Source organism: Ovis canadensis, chromosome 5 (assembly GCF_042477335.2).
Source record: "Ovis canadensis isolate MfBH-ARS-UI-01 breed Bighorn chromosome 5, ARS-UI_OviCan_v2, whole genome shotgun sequence".
Lineage (NCBI taxonomy): Eukaryota > Metazoa > Chordata > Mammalia > Artiodactyla > Bovidae > Ovis > Ovis canadensis.
The window spans coordinates 73620479-73640919 of record NC_091249.1 but is presented as its reverse complement, the minus strand read 5'-3'; the positions used below and the strand labels follow the sequence as shown (position 1 = coordinate 73640919).

At 37.2% G+C, this 20441-nt stretch overlaps 1 protein-coding gene across 13 annotated transcripts in view; it reads left to right on the top strand.

Annotated features, from left to right (window-relative positions):
- The window catches only part of CSNK1A1 (casein kinase 1 alpha 1), a 48855-nt gene extending 36393 nt beyond the window's left edge, over positions 1-12462 (top strand). For 2 of the 13 annotated variants that reach the window (XR_011257342.1, XR_011257340.1), the window contains 4 exons: positions 1438-1544; positions 2581-2729; positions 6325-6444; positions 7182-7617. Coding sequence is in view for 9 of the 13 variants with exons in the window: in XM_069592398.1 (XP_069448499.1) it covers positions 1438-1544; positions 2581-2729; positions 4656-4690 (291 nt within the window). In the remaining 4 variants the exon portion in view is untranslated. Of the gene's footprint in view, positions 1-1437; positions 1545-2580; positions 2735-4655; positions 4740-6023; positions 6445-7181; positions 7618-9775 lie in introns of those variants that run through there. The other 11 variants (XR_011257341.1, XR_011257339.1, XM_069592401.1 and 8 more) reach the window with 6 other exon arrangements.
- The last annotated feature ends 7979 nt before the right edge of the window (positions 12463-20441 follow it).

Genomic DNA, 20441 nt, shown 5'->3' with positions numbered 1-20441 from the left:
TTAGGAAACAATATATAATTACATATTTGTCTGGTAGAAGGGAAAAATCAGCATGAGTTGAAATTGTACTTTGTGGAAGGGTATAAAATGGTGATGTCTTTATGTCTCTCCCCACCTACAAATTGGCTTTCACCTTTTCTGAATATCTGGAGGAATAGAGGGGATGGGTTGAGAAAATAAGACCCTTTCTGAGAGTCTTTGTTTTAAATTATGAAATAAATTTTAGGCTAATGAGTAAAATACTCATGTTATAGTTCACCCAAATAACTTACCAGGTAACACTTAACGTTGGTAGTTTTCTTTTGTAAAAGCAAGTTCATATGATAAATATGGAACACTGTTAATACAGACTGTGAATGTATATTAAAAAGTGAAAAGCCCTGTTACAAGATTTTTAAAAATTAAATTGTGCAGTATGTTTTATTTTTAACTGTCTACCAAGAAATGAAATAGCATAAAAGCACTTTGTAAAAGTTAAATTTATTTCTATCAGTATAATCAATAAAAATAAAGGTTGTAGGTATATACATTCAATCCTACTTTCTGTATATGAGAAGTTTCTCAAAACCATAAGGCTGTGGGAAGAGACTGCCTCTGTAACTCATCGCCATTCACATTTACTCATGTGGAAGAGACTTGGGAGTTTTTGTTTTAATAGTTTGCATTTCTACATTCCTAATGGCAAAATCCTTTTGGTGACTAATATCTATAGCCTTAAAAAATGTTTATATACATCTTTGAGATGTCTTTGCTGATAAACAGAACATGGAAAAAGTTTATATCCATAGATGTACTTATTAGTATAATAGAGAAAAACGAATACTCCAAATGTCGAATTATAGGGAACAGGTTAATTAGGATATATTCAGTAGGTCAAATAATATCCAGCTATGAACTTCTAAATAGTTCATGGGGAGGTTGGAAATAATATAGAAGAATGTTTTAATGGATTTCTTCTGATGGAAAAGAGAATATGTATATGTGCAATATGATAACAGTTATGGGAAAAAATATATAAACCCAGTTGATTCATAGGATGAAGCATTGGATTGATCTGTATCATAATTTTGATTGCTCTGTATGATTGATTACACTCTTGGTGGTTTTACTTCTCTGTTAATATAGGTCTATACTACTATTTTTAAAAGTAATTTCAGAATGGAGAAAGAGCACCCATTAATTGTCCAGTTCTGGCAAAGAACATTACAGGCCTCATTTTAGTTATTCTGTGTGGCCATCCAATTATTGGATGTTGATAAAAGGTTAAGAAGTGTGATATCTAAATTATTTAAGAACCTGGTACTGTAAGAAAAGGATATACATTTCCTTTACCTATACATAATAAGGTGGTCTGGATGATGAAGTTCTGTTAAATTCATGTTGATAACAAGTCATATAATTGTTTTTAATTTTATGTTTTAACTCTTGAACTTGTAGGGATTTCCTGCAGAATTTGCCATGTACTTAAACTATTGTCGTGGGCTGCGCTTTGAGGAAGCCCCGGATTACATGTACCTGAGGCAGCTATTCCGCATTCTTTTCAGGTCAGTTTTAAGACTGTAAACTCCAGTGAGGGAAATTAGTTCAATCCATTCAACGTACCTGTTCTGACAAGTAGCAGATAAAAGCGATCTAACGAGTAGTAATGAAATGTTAAGGAACTGAGTTTGACATTTTTCTGTTTCTAAATGTCCTTGAAGTGTTGTAGTTTCGGATGGAGAAACCATTGAATCATGCTCAAAGTAGATTGTAAGTATTAGATACAAGTAACTGTTGTTGAACTGGGGATTCTCCAACTTGGTAGAGAATCCTGTTTAATACCAAAATGAGTAACAACTAAAATATCAGACAAAATTTATGATACTGTAGAGGTAGGCCCAAACTCTCAGATCCCTATGTAAACAACCTATAGTTGATCTTGAACAAAAGGGAAAAATAAAGTACATGTGACTCAAAAATCTTAGTTGGAAGAGAAGAATTAGGGATAATGCTGTAATCCTACAAAAGTCTTGCATGGACAAAGTCAGCATAGACGTCTCTCTCTCAAACTTTAACAGTTCCATGTCTACTCTGATTTGTCTTCACGGGGTACCGTCTGTTATAAATATTCCCCCAGATAACTGATAGCTTGACTCAGTATTTTTGTTGTTCATGCTGCCCTCCTGTTTTTGGCCGCACAGAGCAGCTTCTGGGATCTTAGTTCCCAACCAGGGATAGAACTGCCCTTGGCAGTGGAAGCACGGAACCCTAACCACTGGACCATTGGGGAATTCCCTCACGCTGCCCTTCATTCCCACTCTCCTGCTCCTTTCAAAAAAGTTCAAAGGCAGCTTCTTTTTGCAAAGGGGAAGGATTTAATTATTCTTGAATACAGCAGACCAAAGTGGTGACATTTCCCTCCAATCAAAATGTGTAAAAAGTAAAATTAATTAATCAAAAAGGAAGTCAACTATAGGGAAAGAAATCTTACAGGAGCTACCACAAAAAAAAAAAAATGCTCTCACTGTTTTGAAAGTTCAGTAGAGCATTTAAATTGGACCTTGTTGTTAATGGATTAACATATAATTTTACATTTTCTAGGACCCTGAATCACCAATATGACTACACATTTGATTGGACAATGTTAAAGCAGAAAGCAGCACAGCAGGCAGCCTCTTCAAGTGGGCAGGGTCAGCAGGCCCAAACCCCCACAGGCAAGCAAACTGACAAAACCAAGAGTAACATGAAAGGTTAGTAGCCAAGAACCAAGTGACGTTACAGGGAAAAAAAATTAAACACAAAATTGGGTAATTCATCCATTTGTAACAGTGTTAGATCGAGGAGGTGGTTTTAAAATACATAAAAATTTGGCTCTTTGTTGTTAAAAAAAGACGTCCTTGGAAAATTTGACTACTAACTTTAAACCCAAATGTCCTTGTTCATATATATATGTATATGTATTTGTATATACATATATGTGTGTATATTATATCATTTCTCTTGGGATTTTGGGTCATTTTTTAACAATTGCATCTTTTTTACTCATTCATTAACCCTTACCAAAATAAACATTCGGTGTTGGGAATATGGTATAATCAATCAATCCAAAATCCTAGACCTAACACTTGTTGATTTTTAATAATGAATCTGGTTAGCTATGGTATTTTGACTTTTCAACTAACAGTGTTAAGAATTTTTTGCATGTTAATGCTTTAGCATTTAAAATGGAACATTGAGAACATGATCTAATTTCAAGGGGAGAGTCTGGCATTGCCCCTGGAGTGTCTGTCTTCTCAGTTGCAGAGCACCTCATTTACTCTCTTAAATGCTCAAATAACTGAAAAGCTCGACACATCCTTTCTCATCACAAAAATAAATCTCTTGTTTTTAGTTGCTATTTACCAACATGTGTTCTTAAAATGATTTTTTTCCTTAGGGCTTCAGTTTTTTAAATTGTACAAATATTCAAGATCTAAATGGGGTCTACTGTAGAAGTGAATTCTGCAGTTAACTCCTTGCAAATCGGAAAAAAAGGAAAACTGGGGCGAATGCCGCTTGGCCGCTAGTCTAGTTCCCTTCTCTTTCTCTGGCATTGTTAGTACTTCTAAGGAGTAGAACTGTTAGGACACAGTACCATTTCTTATCACTGTTGCCACACAGTTCAATTCCTGTGTTTTTCTGTCTGTTTTTCTTTTCCCCTTTCTGGGTCTTAACTCCTGATACCTGCCTTCTTTCTAAAAGTGTAGTGGGTGGGTAAGGTTTGTTTGGGGGTTTCTTTTGTTGTTGTTGTTTCTAATTACGTAATTTCTGAATGACTGCTCTAGTCTGAACTTGATTTTCTTTGGTCCGTGTTATTAGTGTTGCATTTAAAAAATTTTGTAATATAAGTGAAGTGAAGTCGCTTAGTCGTGTCCGACTCTTTGCGACCCGTCCATGGGATTTTCCAGGCAAGAATACTGGAGTGGGTTGCCATTTCCTTCTCCAGGGGATCTTCCCGACCCAGGGATTGAACCTGGGTCTCCCGCCTTGCAGGCAAACGCTTTAACCTCTGAGCCACCAGGGAAGCCCACAGGCTCTAATCTGAGGATACTGTTCAAGTAGTATAGTTAACTGATGTCATCCTCATCCCAGCAGCTCATCTACTAGAGTGAAGTTGAGGTAGTTCACTTCCATGTTTCTGTATTTGGGAAGGATCCGGAGTTGAAAGTTTGATGTAGTGGGAGTTCTTAGAGATGGCAAACACCAATGCTCGACCTGTGCTCTGCCTCTGCATCATAGTTGGGATTTAATTGTCCCTTTCTAATCATAGTGTCAACAGTTTCTTAATGAGGTAGGTAGCTAGCTAGCTAGTATTGCTAAGAAGTGGTTCTGCCATTTGGGTAAGACCACAAAGACTCTCTAAATGAGGACCTGACACCTACAGTCTATTAGTGTATTTGTGCTTTTTTTACAAAATGAAACAAATTTTTGCCTAAAGCTAGCTGGGATAATAGGATCATCACAAGTTGCAGTTTCTAGAACTAAAATTAGATTGAAATCTTACCTGACCTAGAACATCTTACTTCAGGCATTCAGCAGCCTTCAGAAAGAATAACCTTATTTGAGCTAGTTTCGTTGTTAGTTTACTGTATCTCTTACTCAATAAACAAGCAGAATTTTTGTCCTGCCTTATCCAGGTCTAAAAGATGAGAAGTTGGATCCGCTGAGTTAGTATGTTTCCTTGGAAAAAAAATTGTAATTAAACTGAAGTTTGATCCTTATTTTGTATTGTAGCCATTTTTCATAAAAGCAACAAAATCTTGTAAAAATTTCATAGCATTCTTAGACACTGGGGTTATACAAATATCACACAAACATGGATGTTTCATAAAACATACCCCATACCACCACAGACTACTAAGAACAAAATCCTTTAACTTGTTTTATTTGGGATATAAAACTTAGTGCCCTAACCAAATCTTACACAAACCCATCCATATATAAAGCCAATAAAGCATCGCATGTTTGAAGGTGGCATGAAATGGAGAATCTATTCCCCCTAACTAACCTCTACCCACAGTTCCGTTATCTGGGTCATCCAGTAAGAAATCCCCTGTGAAGCCTGGAGTTTCTAAGTAATAAAGGTGTTTGAAGGCATCTCTTCTCTTAGGATTCCCTACTGTAAGTTTTTAGGTAAATCTCTGTATTGCAAGCACATGCATTCCTGGGAGGGGGGGAATCCCCCAAATAGTAGCTTTTACTAATATGTTTTATATAATAATATTGGAAAAATTCACGTCTAGTATTTCTTCCATCAAAAGCTATAACTTGTTTTAGCAGTTGCCTAAGAATGTGCAAAGACTTCAAAGTCTGACTTAGCTAAGATGGACTTCCTATGTGTAGTAGACGTCTATTTACTTTTGTAAAGAAAAGATCTTTTGAAATACTCCATTTCAAAGACCATCGAAAGACTAAGAAACAAGGCATCTCCTGTAAAGCTCACTGTGATCGCTGCTGTTTTTAAGTGCTCAGGTACCACAATACTACAGTTACTGTTTTTAGACATATTATAGAGGAAGAGATTCACATGTGGTACACTTCCAAATGCATTTCCACTCCCTTTTCTTTTTTTTTTTTCCCCACTCCGTTTTCTTCAACTGTATTGATTATAGGGAAGGTACTTTTAAAGACATTTAAGACATAGTAAAGGAAAGAGAAATATTTTTAGAAGATTCAGAATTCACCTAAGTTCACTGTTTCTTTAGTATAGGGCAGAGATGGGGAAAATTGCAGAAGGTAGTGAAGCCAAAGGTGGATCCTCTCAGAATTCTAATATACTCATCATCTTAACCCATCTGTTTACTGTTCCACTGGCTACTAAGCATAATCATATCATAGTGTAAATGGATGTCAAATGGTTGGCATTTAATAGATTAGAAATACTTTTCCCATCACATTATGCTACATGTCCGTGATCTTCCTTGAATTGCCTTCCAGTATTTACTGGGCTTCACTTACCATTTATGTCCAGTTTAACTTTTTCTGGCTTCACCAATTGCTGCTAGGAACGTGGCTGGTCATTCAGCAACGTAAACCAGATCACAGGGGAAGACCTTGAAATATCTGGAGAGACTGCTTTGCTCTGAATACTCTCAATCCCAAAGGAGTGGCAGGGAGCTACATCTGTTTCAGCTGCTGCTGAAATTTTTATCAGGTGTTTTTTTCACCGTGGACAATAAAGCTGGAGAAAAGAGAACCAAATAACCCAACAGGAAATGAAGATGATTGCTTAAGAGTTGATTTGACATGATCTAAAGCCCACATCTCTAAGGCTTGCTGGACCTATCAAACTTTTCAACTTGTCAGATTGGAAACCACAGAAGACCTAGAGCAACAGTCAGAAGACCTAGAAGAGCACAGTGCTGCCGACTCGGTGGTGTATAATGCAGACCATCTACCAATTGGGGAAGCAATCAGTTGTAACAGGTATTTTAAAATTCACATCCTTCAAAATCTGTAGCAGAATTAATTGTGTAAAAGAAAAGACAAGAAATCAGATCATCAGTCTTTTTAAAATGCAGTGTAAGGATGATGTGTACCCTCTATACTAAGTTGTCATCTATTTTGTTTGTAGTGATAAAAATGTTTCCTTTATCTTTCCCAACTGAATACATTTTTTAGCTTTCTGTGGAAAAGGAAGAATTATTGTAGCTCTTCTTTCTTTGAAGTTTTTTTTTTCTTTGACTTCTATACTGTCAGTCTGATTCAGAATTCTCCAAGCTTGATTCTGATTGTGCACAAAAAAAACCACACAAGCGTATTATAGGAAAAGGGAAAAAGTTAATTAATATAAATGCCATTCATAGTGAATATAAATATTACAGTCAATTTTTTTGTCAATTTTTGAAAGTAATGTCTTCTTAAGGAATTCTAAATTTTAAAAGCTAATCACAAATTTCCTAGCCTTAGTATTAGATAAATATCTCTTTAAACTAGCTTGTGATTCTATTGAAAAACAAAGTCAAGTTCATATGAAGTTAATTTATACTTTTCAGATATCAGACTGAGGGATAGAATCTCCTGGTTAATTGTATACAAATGAGCATATTTTCTCATTTTGCAGATTTGTTAAATCTTAAATGTAGCTATTAACTCCTGAATTTGTCACATTAGTCCTCCAGCCTTGTTTTAACTTTTCCCTCCTCCTCTTTTTTTTTTTTTAGGAACAGATGGATTCATTCCTTATTTTAACTGTTGTAATGAAGATGGGTTTTGGACTTTCAGAAGCCAGGAGACACAACCTGAACAACTACAAGACAAACCAAGGACTAATGCACACTGGGGAAAAGAATACTTGAAGATTAAATACCTGCTGAATGCTCCTATTGAGATTTTTCCTAAACAAACATCTGTAACATTTTAGGACAATTCACTGGAGAAACATTTATCTCTGGATGGAACATCCTACCATTGGCCCGTCTGAAGAGTTGAATCTGGATTTGACTCCTCTCTTCTACCAGGAATATTATTAGGCCAGCCTTTAACCAGTCCCTGAACAATTGTAATCATTAATTAACCCAGCAGTTCTTCAAATATAAGATTAAAAAGATGAACAGATATAATTCTTATCCTCATTAAAGACAAAAGAGTTTTCTAATATTTTGACTGATGATTTAACTTTTCTTTTTAGTTTGTTAGTGGTTTTTATTTTAAAGCTGTTTGGATATTCAGCATAGTACAGGTTTGCCCTCTACCTGAAAGTAGGGTGTTCTTGAAGCTTTTCCAAAGCTACAGTGGCATAAAGTGAAAAAACAGTTAGCTTAAGATAAATGTTGCTGATACACTGAGATAATGCTTAGATGCTAGCTGACACAGTTCAGAGCTGTGGCAATTTAAGGGCTGAGAGCAGTTCCCAGGGAAAAGAACTTGGAGGTGCCATTCTTACTACTCAAGGTGCATACTGCCTCTAGATCAGCTGTGAAACACAACACTATTTTTGATTTTGCGTGTTGTTTTTTTTTTTTGTAAAAACAGAATATCTGAATTTCTTCTGGTTAGTTAAAATAGGTTCTAATGTAGATCTTTCCTATATCAAGTGGCATACAGTGAACTTTTGAAAAGTAAGGGGGACACTGGTAATTATGCACTGTAATGTAATCGTGTAAGAAGCTATGATAAATGAAGACCCAGCAATCTTAGTGGCTGTGAAAACATTTTTATTGTATTTTTCAATAATTGCAAAAAAAATAATTTCAAGACTTGAAGCCATCAGGTACTCATCAGGATAAGGCTTACTGCTATTTAGCTAACCCATAGTTTCAATTTGTTTCAAAACATTCTGTATTTTAGCATTGAAACTAAGTTAAAGCTTATGGTCAGAATTTTTTTAAATTCAGGTTTGATCTGACAGCCTTTTTGTGGTTATACTGCTAATCCTGCTTAATATGCATCAGCAAGGTGGTATTTGTTGTGATAAACTACATTTTCAGAAAGTTTTATCTTTCATTTTTAGCATTTACTTTGTGAACTTAGTACTAGGATGGGTACCAAACGCCTATTTCACACCTATTTTGTTGTTAGGCATTATGCAGAGACAAAGTACATCTTTGTCTTCAGAGCTTGTCACAATCTAGTTTTTAGGTGAATAAAGATGACTTTCTGCCCTTAAATGAAAAAACAAAGACATATATGTAGAAAAAGTAAATTACAGAACTGTTTCATTTATCTCACAAAACCTGTCGGAGATGGTCCTAAAAAGAAGAACCAAAAAAAAAAAAAAAAAAACCAGCTTATGATTGGCAAAACAATTTGTGCTGAGGAAGTGAGTCAATGGAGTAAGCTAGAATGATATATATATATAGCCTATATATATATATATATATATATATATAGCCTCTCTATATATATATATAGGCTTTAAGAGGAGGGATTGGACCAAGAGGGCATTGATGCCTCTAGGTGAGAGAAGGTGCTGATGGGATATTCCTAATGTTGAGAGACAGTATATTCCTTTTAGCTACAGGTAAAGCTTACAGGCATTAGAGGTAGACCTGTTTCTTCTGATTCTCTTCAGCTGTAGGTAGAATATGGCAATTAGATACCTGAAGCCTCCTATTCAAGCCTGCCTTTATGTAGTAGCCCTAAGGTCTAATTTGTGAAAGAGGAGGGTTATATTTACATAGTGGGGAGGCTTGAAGTAAAGCCAGAAGGCGTCACTCATTTTTACACATCAAATCAGTGGTAAAAACTAGTGTTTTTAATGTAACTGATAATTTGTAAAGATCTATGGTTCCTGTATAAAAACCATATACTTATTGCCAGATTTGTATTCAGTGAAATAACTCAGATAATTATGCTTTTAATACATTTGTTATTAAAGCCTATTGTCCCTCATTCGTAAAAGAAATAACGTACAGAAAAGTTCTTAATCATAATGTGGTTAAAACTATATTTTCTAGTTGATAAAGCAACCTTTTTTTTTTTAACTTGACAAACACATATAATGTATTCTAGGTATTAAAAACACAGAAATAAAGTGAATAGGCTTATTGGAAGTAACACTAATTCTCCATCTTGAGAATTGTATGCTGGACTAGAAGGCTTTAATTCACTGTATACCACTCTTGCCTAGAGGCATCCTGAACAGAAGTTTGCTGTTTTCTTAAACAGTTGGCCTGACCTGTTGATTTTCAAATAGATGAAAATAGCATGAGTATCATTCTAAAGTAATTATTTCCCTACTTTGGGTATGGTTAGGAAAATGTACTTAACTTGGATTTTAACCTGTTTTTCTGTTTTGATTTTTTTTTTTTAATAGGTTTCTAAGCATGAATCAAGGAACAGAAGAAGCAGAGCAGATGATCGGAGCAGCATTTGTTTCTCCCCAAATCTAGAAATTTTAGTTCATATGTACACTAGCCAGTGGTTGTGGACAACCATTTATTTGGTGTAAAGAACTTAATTTCAGTATAAACTGGCTCTGGGCAGCATTGGTGATGGATGCTGTGTCCTGAGTTGTAGCCGCTGTAATTGTGAATATTAACTGAGATAGTGAAACATGGTGTCAGTTTTCTATTGCATTTTTTCAAGTGGAAAAGTTCACTAAATGGTTGACACACACAAATTGGTGGAGAAATTGTGCATATGCCAATTTTTTGTTAAAATCTTTTATTTTGAACTATACTGCTTTGAGATCTCATTTCAGAAGAACGGCATGAACAGTCTTCAGCCACAGTTGTGATGGTTGTAAATGCTCACAATTGTGCATTCTTAGGGTTTATCCATCCCTGGGGTTTGCAAGTTGTTCACTTAAAACATTCTTAAAATGGTTGGCTTCTTGTTTGCAAGCCAGCTGATATGGTAGCAACCAAAGATTCCAGTGTTTGAGCATATGAAAGACTCTGCCTGCTTACCTGTGCTAGAAATAACAGCATCTAAAGTGAAGACTTTAAGAAAAACTTAGTGACTACTAGATTATTCTTAGGACTCTGCATTAACTCTATAATGTTCTTGGTATTAAAAAAAAAAGCGCGCATATTTGTCACAGAAATTTAGTTAACATCTTACAACTGAACATGTATGTATGTTGCTTAGATAAATGTAATCACTGTAAACATCTATATGATCTGGGATTTTGTTTTTATTTTGAAATGGGAGCTTTTTTGTTTACAAATTCATTAAAAACTATAAACTGTTTCTGTAAGGAAATGAGATTTTTTAAAAAAAACAAAAAAAAATGCCTTGCTGACTCACTATGAAATCAAAATCTCCCCAATTTTTTAATAGACTACTTCAAACCATTTGTTATGTAATATTCTTTTGCAGATCATTTTAGATTTACTGTCATAACTTTCTCAAATTTTTTATTTAAAAAAATTTTTTGCCCTGAAGCGGAAAGGCATTCTTTCATTTTTCTTCTTTTTTTTTAGTGACTTGCAGACACAATACCTAGTGCTGCAGCAGCTGCCAGGACTTGGTATTGTAACTTCTGCAGCTTCAGACTAACAGCTGGACTGATTTTGAATAAGAATGAAAGCGTTAAAGGGTTTATCTATAAAATGAAGCTATTCTTTAAATTCCTGGTTGATTGGGCAGATTGACTCCTAATCTTGGAGAGCATACCATGAGAGATTCTTGTGATTGGTGATCCTCCCCAGCCCCCACCCATTTCTATAAATTATCTGCAGTTTATCTCTCAGTCTTAACTGTGGCTCTTTTTCTGACCCAAGAAAAAGAAAAGCTTTCCATGACTAATTCGTTAATGTAGCGTGAAAGTCGCTCAGTCGTGTCCAACTCTTTGCAACCCCATGGACACAATCCGTGGAATTATCCAGGCCTGAATACTGGAGTGGGTAGCCTTTCCCTTCTCCAGGGGATCTTTCCAACCCAGGGATTGAACCCAGGTCTCTCGAATTGCAGGCGGATTCTTTACCAGCTGAGCCACAAGGGAAGTTAGTGTAATTTATTCATTAATAGCATGTCAGAATAAATTTAAAAACTTGTCTAAAAATGCTGCCAGGGACCTATTGTGTAAATGTAGGTATTTTGTAAAAAATAACCTTGAAATTGTAAATTGACACGTGTTTGGTCAGATTGTGTCAGGTTTGTTTCCTTTTTTTTTTTTTAATTTGAAAACTACATTAGCAATAATTCAGTGATTACCACATTCTGCCATTAAAGGATATATTAGCACCATCATACTGCAGAAATCTTAATGAATATGAACTTTGGGGTAGGCAGCTTCTTTGTTTTCTTTCTATCCACCCGTGTTGGTTAAGGTATTTGTTTCTTGACTAATAAACCCTTTGATACTTTTAGCCAGAAATCAGTCTCATAAAGCTATTTTTGAGTATAGTTTGTGTAAAATAAAAATGTTTGGCTTTGGTAATAACTTTTCCAAGCTGAACTCCCTCTAGCAAGATATTTTTCAGTGCTTTTATTTACTATGCACTTAGACTATGCACTTTTTCTGAAATATTTTTGTAACACTTAACTTTTTTGTATTTTTGCCATTTGAAAAGGTTGTGGTGTAGTTGGTCTGTAATTAAGTTGCAGATTTAAAACTGCTGTTAGCTTTGTAAATCAAAATATAGGTGTTTTTGTCCTGGTATATTGTCGTTCCATCTGCAGCTGGAGTTGGAATCTCATTGATCTTCTAGCTACCATTCATTTTCTTCACAGTTCACGGAAGAAGAATGTGAAATTCAGTGAATGCTGTTACTAATCCTGTCGGGAGATGAATCTCATTTCACCAAAATTAAATTATGTTTTTCCACTAAAATGATGATACAAGTTGAAGACACATCACTCTGAAATTGGAAGACCTCACCACTTAAGGCTCCGCAGTGGCTTACTCAGCTGAACTCTAGGTTACTACTCTTTACTTTGTTCACCCATTGGGGGGTGCAGTTTTTTTAAATGTTGGGAGATGGCCATTCTAACTACTGTTGAATGTCTCTGTTTTGGGAAGGTATAACAAGAAAATAAAAAAAATATATGAAGGGAGAGACTGGTTATCTCCTCCCACATGGATGTGCTCATGCTCCTATGGCCTACGAGTGGAATTTTGGAGGGTTGCTTTTGCTATTTTCCATCAACAAATATTAAGAGATTTTTTTCCTATTTCTGCTAGTCCTTGCAATGTTTTGAGCAAACTATACTTTATAAACTTAATTCCATTGTAATAAAAATACCAAGCAAAAGGATTTTAGAAGCCAAGCCATTGAGCTAGTTTTCTCTAACATTTGCTGAGATATCAGGATTACGTTCTTGCAACTTGACTAGAGTGAACCTTGGAAAGGGGCATCTTAGATGTTTTCAGCTTAGCTCCTAGAAATTGGTCGGTAGTCTGGGAGATAGTTGACTTTCAGATTTTCTCTTTGTCACTTTTTAGACAGTGATAACTGACCAATGATTTTATGAATCTGAGATGTGCTGGTCCCTTTGAAGTGAGACTATAAGCACATTATGGTTGCTCACAACATTTTAGGGATTCCCTCCCACCTCAGAAAAAGGTAACTTCCACTCTTCTCTGGAATATATTTATTGACTTTTAGTACACCTCTCATCTTTTGAAACTGCCCAAGACTAATGAATTAGGTGTAACATGACCTGAATCTATGCTATGCATTTTGTAGTCAGTCGTCAAAAGGTATATTGTTTAGTGCTTTGTATTCTGAGATGACCTATTAGGCCGCTTTTGAGGATGTGCAAGTATACAGTGGAAATGTTGAGCAATATCAGAGCTGTTAAGAGATATCAACTGTCTCAAGACACATTTTAAGTTGGTCAGATTCATTGTGTCTTGCTTTTCATTGATGAATTACCCATTTATCTACTAAATAATATAGCCATTGTTCAAACTAACAAGCCAGAGCTTCTTTAATGCTAGGTCATCTTAATGAGCTCAATCAAGGCTTTACCCTGTGTTAATGGTCCTGTAGTTGATGAGATGCTTTTAAGCATTTTAATTTTATAATTTATCTTGATATTATTCAAAGCAGAATGCTCTTGAGACAGCTTCAACAATTGTTAACATTTTGTCCCATTTACACTTCTGTTTGTATATTTGCTCTTTTAACATATACTTAGCTATTTGAAAGTAGGTTACAGAATCATGATCCTTTACACCTAAGTGTAGAGTTCCTAAGAAATGAGACATGTTTAATGTTGACCCAACTTTCTAGGCCAGTCTATTCAGTTTCATCAGTTACCCTAATGTTTGATAACTTTCTTTTCCTGAGTCCTCTCATGGATCCAACAGAAGGACCATGTATCTGCTTTGGTTTGTGTGTGTGGCATTCTATAACTGGGGACAGTTCCTTACCCTTTATCTTCTATGAGTTTAGTATTTGTGTGTATCCATGTAATGTTTCCTTTACTTGCCAGCTGTGTTCACTGAGGGCCTAGAAGGCATGATACTGCAGTCACAGTGAGCACATGTAAGACCTCAATCTTGATTTCTAAATACTAAAAGAAAACATGGCTGCTTGGAGAAATGTCTGACTTCAGGGCTAGAGCAGAGAATGTACAAAATGAACCTGGAACTTTCTATTGTGTCAGAGAAGAAATCTCAAAAAGTGTTAGGTATGGGTTGGAAGGACACAAGACTCACTTGAAGGGTTCTTACTGGCCAGATCTATCATTTACATTATCAAAATAATGATAGCAAGTTAACTTACTGAACAAGGACACATGATTTGCACATTGATAGAAAAATGAGAAGGGGGAGTACCAAGCTAATAAAAGATGAATGATATATTAGAGAAGGCACACGTTTGATGAGTAAACCTAAAAGTGCAGAATTGAATTTATGTAAAACTTGGATTTTTTCAAAATTAGGTGCAGCATGTCAGTTTTCTGAACAGTGTGAAAAAGTTACTGTTGCTCCCATTGGGTAACTGAGGACAGTGGGACTACCTTAGGCAAGACAGCTCAGTAAATTTTGCAGAGCAAGGACCTAAACCTGATAACCTTTAGTTTTTCAGCCTGTTGGACTGTGGTGTCCCTAAAAATAAGATAGCATTTCATCACCATTTTCCACCATTTTAAACACTGAGATTGGTAATGTTATTTAGTGCTGTATGCCAGTCACTTTTCTAAGCGCTTTACCTGGATATGCCTAATTGTCACAGCTTCCCCTAAGGTAAGTTGTCTCCATTTTACTTTTGAAGGTAATGAAAGTAAAGGATTGAAGGGGGTATTTACGTTATTCTTGGCTTCATAAGTGAGAGCTAACTATACCCCTTATAATTTATGGTCTGTGTGTCTTAAATGAGTATCAAACAGGATAGTAGTGTAGGAGGAATTAAAATCCAAACTGATAAGATAGGATTTCATAAACAAGTCATCCACTTCAGCTATTTGGGCTATTAGTCAAGTCCATGTTTAGGACCAAATACAAGGAGGATGCATTAATAAAGTCTGCATTCTACTGAATAAGAAATTTGATCAGGTTATTTTTACCTATGGTAAATATTTACAATTATGGAGCATTTTCGTGTAGTCAGGTTTATAGAGGTATGCTATTCTAATGTATTAGTATATTCACTGACAGGATTTTCTCACCCTCTAGTACCATAGTACATTTGTAGTCTGATTATTTATGGAGTAGAATGTATTAGGTAGAAAAATGTGGCACTTTCTCACCATTACCATATTAAGTCAGCCTTACTAATGTAGGGATATGAAATAGTTTGAATAACCATTGGAAACAATTTTGTCAGGCAGCCATCCATTGGTTCTCTGCCAGTGAACAGTGACACAAATCTTGGTGATGAAGTGCTATATTAGATTTTTAGGATTGGAAGAAAGGTGGGAGGTGGGTATTTTTAGAAACTGTTCTCAACAGTTGCTAAGTAAATATTTTTTCATTAATTGCAAAATTGGTTTGCACTATGCTAACATGCAATTACATTAAAAGTGTAATGTTTTAGTCTTGATATAGACAGTAAAAAGAAATATATTAGTCTCCAGATAGTGTGTGACCACCAAAAAATATGTTAATACAATTTTTAATATCCTTGACTATACTCCCCCTTTGCAAAATGGTGAAAAAAGTGTTACTGCTTTATCTTAAATTTTATATGATGGTATAATTTTTAAAGCTTATGTACAAAAGTTCAAGTTTTGTACAAACAATAGGGGTTAATTATACTAGAAAACAGACTAATGTTTAAGGAATATTTAATGGGTTTCTTAAGTGCCAGGCATTGTGCCACTCCCTGGGAATTCAGGCATTGACAGTTCACATGAGACTGCAATATGGGATGTTAACCAAGATGGATTCAGTACTAGTGGTACAGGTGGCGGTCAGAGAAGATAAATCTCTGAATTGCGTCTTGAAGGATGAAGCAAATACCTGAGGGAAATACGTAAGTCATATGTAATTTTTTTAAACAAAAAGTTAAAATTACACAGAAGTTTAGGGAGAAGGCGAAGTTCCGTGCAGCCATGTTCTTATCCAGACAGTTAAGCCTTTGCATGACCGTCAAGGAGATCTGAGAACAATAATAAGATAAATGACCTTAAGTGGTAGAAGCAGAGGAGGGCGCTAAGTTGTGAGAAAGTCCAAGCAGCAACATGTAAGGAAATGCATTGGGCCACGTGGGTGGTCAATAGGATGGTTTCAGAGCAGTCCCAACAGTAGTAGGGTTTCTAATTAATTCCCTTGCGCTGGGTCCAGCCCGCTAACAATGTTCTGTGCACAAAGCTAACAGTTGCTAAGTAGCAGCGTCATAAGTTAGTAGTGGTGAAGACTCCAGGTTCTGTTGTATATTAAAGCAAGTCTTTGTAGTATTTTAAGGTGGTTTTTCTGTTCCTGTAAGATAAATACATTGTAATGTCTTAAAATGCCACTTGTCTTTTGGATGTTTTGCTGCTTGTGACATTTGGAGGTACCCAGCTCTGCTTTTTTGTCTCTAGATAATACACATGCAGTGATAGCAGGCTAAGATGGATAAATAAGAAAATAGCAGTTATTGTTAACATGGAAAGTTAACAATAATGTCACTAAATCTTGACGTGCTCTGATCTTCCTGTGAATAATACCTTGTTCAAGGTCACAGAGGTGATTAGCAGCAGAGCTAGGAAAGAATCCAGCTGCATCTCTTCACCACTCCACACTGGTGACATGGTGACTGAAAAACTTGGTAAATTAGAAAGCTTACCCACCATTCCCAGTCCGTTTATCAGTATACCATTGGTTCCACATAACAGTTTATCTAAAGTTTCTTTCTCCTTTGAGTTAAGGACAGATCTTGAGTTAAAATTGGTGACTTTTTTAGTGACTGAGGTAGTAGAATCTCTTCACGTTGGAAACTTAATTTAGGAAAGAAATTTGATTTATACATCTTAGCAGGACTTCACTATCTAAACAGTTATCCTCAAATCCTTCAAAGCACTGCAGGAGTGCATGTGTGCATGCACACACATACATACACATTTGCGCTCACGTATTTTGAATAGCTCTTAAGGCCAGCAGTGTCCCAAGCCAGAGGTATTTGACTCAACTTTTGATCTGAATGTGATGAGGGTTGAGGACAGAAATCTGGGGCGACACAGGTATAAAGAATAATGAATTACTGAGGAAAAGTGGGGAGCAGTCACAAAGGAGGACATCCAGAAATTGATCAGGATCATATGGAGGGGTCGGGAAGGAAGCGGCATTGTTTACTAGTCAAGGTACTTGGTGTTGTTTGCTGCAAAAGACAAGGTGTGGAGTAATGACTTTATGCAAGGATAAGCTCTCTGTGAGGAGAGGGGCCTTCGTCCTCCCAGGTTGATGCCTCAGGGGCCGGATGCTGGAGGCACACCAGCAGTGAACTGCCTCAGCAGGATTGACGTGTCACTTTTCCCTACAGACCATTGACCAGTACTGGTCAAGCTCAGTCTATCTGCAGAGGAGGCTTATAAACTCTGGGGCACAGGTTGTTTGCAAGTTCTGTGATGGAGAAAGCTGGTTGTGTCACCAGACTGGCCTCTGTACTCTTAGGTATCCAGGCTCGATCTTCCAGGAAGCCAGAACTGAAGCCAGTAAACTCTGATGGCTTCTCTGGCATGGGTTCCTTGCCTCTCTTCAGGGATTGTCACATAGGGAAACAAGCCATGAAGTCACTGTTGCTAGGAAATACATAAACAGCAAGAAATAAACTTGCTGAGGGTTTAGCGTTGCAACTTTCCCATAAATGACCAACAGCTGTTTGCCCTTTTTGGGAGATATATCCATATTGGCATAGGAAGAAGAGAGTTTGTATGCATCTACTCTCCTAGAAAAGGAGTTTCTTGTAGAGCAGAAGCCATAACTTTTTTCCCTCCCTTGTATTCCTAGTTTGGGCTTCCTTGGTGGTTCTAGTAGAGCATCTGCCTGCCAATGCCAGAGCCACAGAAGATGCCAGGGTCAAAAAGATCCCATGGGGGAGGAAATGGCAACCCACTCCATTATTTTTGCTGGGATAATCCCATGGGCCTAGGAACCTGGCAGGCTACAGTACATTGGGTTGCAAAGAGTGGGACACCAATGAGTACTGAGCACATATGCACGAATTGCTAGTTTAGAACAAGATGGTAGCTGGTAAAACCGCTGTTGAATGTTAATGAAGACTAGGATAGTATTAGCTTGCTTTCAGCAGTAGAATGCTCTTGATTCATTGAATTTGTGGTCATTTAAAACCTGCATTATCTCTTTCCAAGATCTGTTGCCAGACCACATCTATTTTGGACCTATGCAAAAAAAAAAAAAAATACACCCTATCTGCTGATGATTTTAGATTCAAAGACTTTAGATGACTCCACCATTAATCAATACTACTCCCAGAAGAGATCAGGAAAAACCAGATTAATAGAATTACAATTTCCCTAACTAAAAGGAATTTTACCAGTACTTGATCTGGAACGTATGTGTGTGTTATGTTGTGTTTAAGTGTGTTTTCAAATGGTCAGTGTTGCAGGCCTACTTAAATCTGACAACTTTAGTTCTTTTTTTTTTTTTCCTCCAAACCGTGCTAACTCTTCAAGTTGACGTGAAAACCGAAGTGCTTTCTTATGTTTGCCTAATGCTTGCTGCTGCTGCTGAGTCGCTTCAGTCGTGTCTGACTCTGTGTGACCCCATAGACAGCAGCCCACCAGGCTTTCCCATCCCTGGGATTCTCCAGGCAAGAACACTGGAGTGGGTTGCCATTTCCTTCTCCAGTGCATGAAACTGAAAAGTGAAAGCAAAGCCACTCAGTCACGTCTAACTCATAGCGACCCCAGGGACTGCAGCCTACGGGGCTCCTCTGTCCATGGGATTTTCCAGGCAAGAGTAATGGAGTGGGTTGCCATTGCCTTCTCCTGCCTAATGCTTAAGAACCTGCTGTTCCTCTGTCCCTTCTTTCCTAAAGACTGTGAAAGATGACTTGAAAACTTATTTGGATATGTTTACTACTGGGCTTCAGAGCCCACACTGAAGGTGGCCTGTTACTTTGGCAATCTTGTGTACCTGATGATTTGCCACATGTAGTGTGTGATAAGCTCACCTGTGGCTCTCGCGTAACCTTAGGTTCAAGATTCATGCATGGCAAGGACCAAGTGTCAAGACTGATTAACCGTGTCTGCAAGTGAACCTACTACTTTGCCTCCTTAAACCTATTCTTTAAATTGTTTAAAAAATCTTTTAAAAAAATATTAATTTGGCTGTGTCAGGTTAGTTGCTGCATGTGGATTCTTCAGTTGCGACACGTGGAGTCTAGTTTCCTGACCAAGGCATTGAACCTGCCCCTCCCCACTCCACCCCCACCCCCACGTTGGGAGCTCGGAGTCTTAGCCACTGGACCACCAGGGAAATCCCTAATTCTCCCTTGAATGGAAACTCCCAAACAGCCCTGGGAGCCATCTTGACTCATCTCTCAAGTCCATCTCCTCACTTTCCTCATTGGTTCTGCCTAATTTGGCCTGTATCATCTCTTCTCTGAACTCTTAGATTAGCATCTAATATAATCTCCTTACTTGGAATATAACCTATCCACTCCATTCGTGAGTGTGTCACCCCTACCCCCCCTTACTTTCAGGATAATGACCAAAGTCCATCATCTGTCGCCTGCTCATCAAGCTATTCAGCCTCATCTCTTGGTTTCTCTCCCCAGCCCCAGTCTCCATCCCAACAGCCTACACTCACTTGCAGTTTCCAGCATTCACTGTGCCTTTATATACTTTCTTCTCCAGTATGTCCACTTGTTCCGTTCAAACAGCTCTAGGAAGCTGTGGCACTTAGTGAGGATTTTAATTTCTTGTGACCATAAACCTTGAAGTATTATTTATTCTGGTAAAGTTGCCATTACAGTTATTACACCTAATTGATCACAATCACCTAAATGCATTTTGATAACAATTTGAATATGGAGAGTTAAATGTTATTGAGAAGGTTTAAAAAAATTTTTAATGTTTATTAGAAGTCTTCACAAAATTATATGTAACTGGAAGAGGTTTTGTTATTGTGGTGTCACTCAGTTCTTCGCAATCTTTCCAAGATACATTCCTAAATCACTTAAAGATCTTTTACTGAAAAGCAGTGAACAATTCAGAACTTTCTTCAATGTTGTACCATGGCAACCTCTTTTCTCTAAGGCCATTCCCCTGAAGGAGCTTCTAGAACAAGGAAGAGCAGTTTTACAGTATGCCTACTGGTTGGAGGCCCATGGGGCTTCCCAGGTGGCTCAGTGGATGAAGAATCCACCTGCAGTGCAGGAGACATCGGAGATGGTGGGTTCCATCACTGAGTCAGGAAGATCCCCTGGAGGAGGGCATGGCAACCCACTCCAATATTCTTGCCTGGAGAATCCCATGGACAGAGGAACCTGGTGGGCTACAGTCCATGAGGTCTCACAGAGTTGGACACGACTGAGCATGCACGCAAGGACATGGAGGCCCATGAGAGTGGAAACTTCCAGGGCAGGGCTCCCCTCAAGGTCTCAGGCCCTAAGCCCACAAGGTGTCACCAGTAGTTTCCT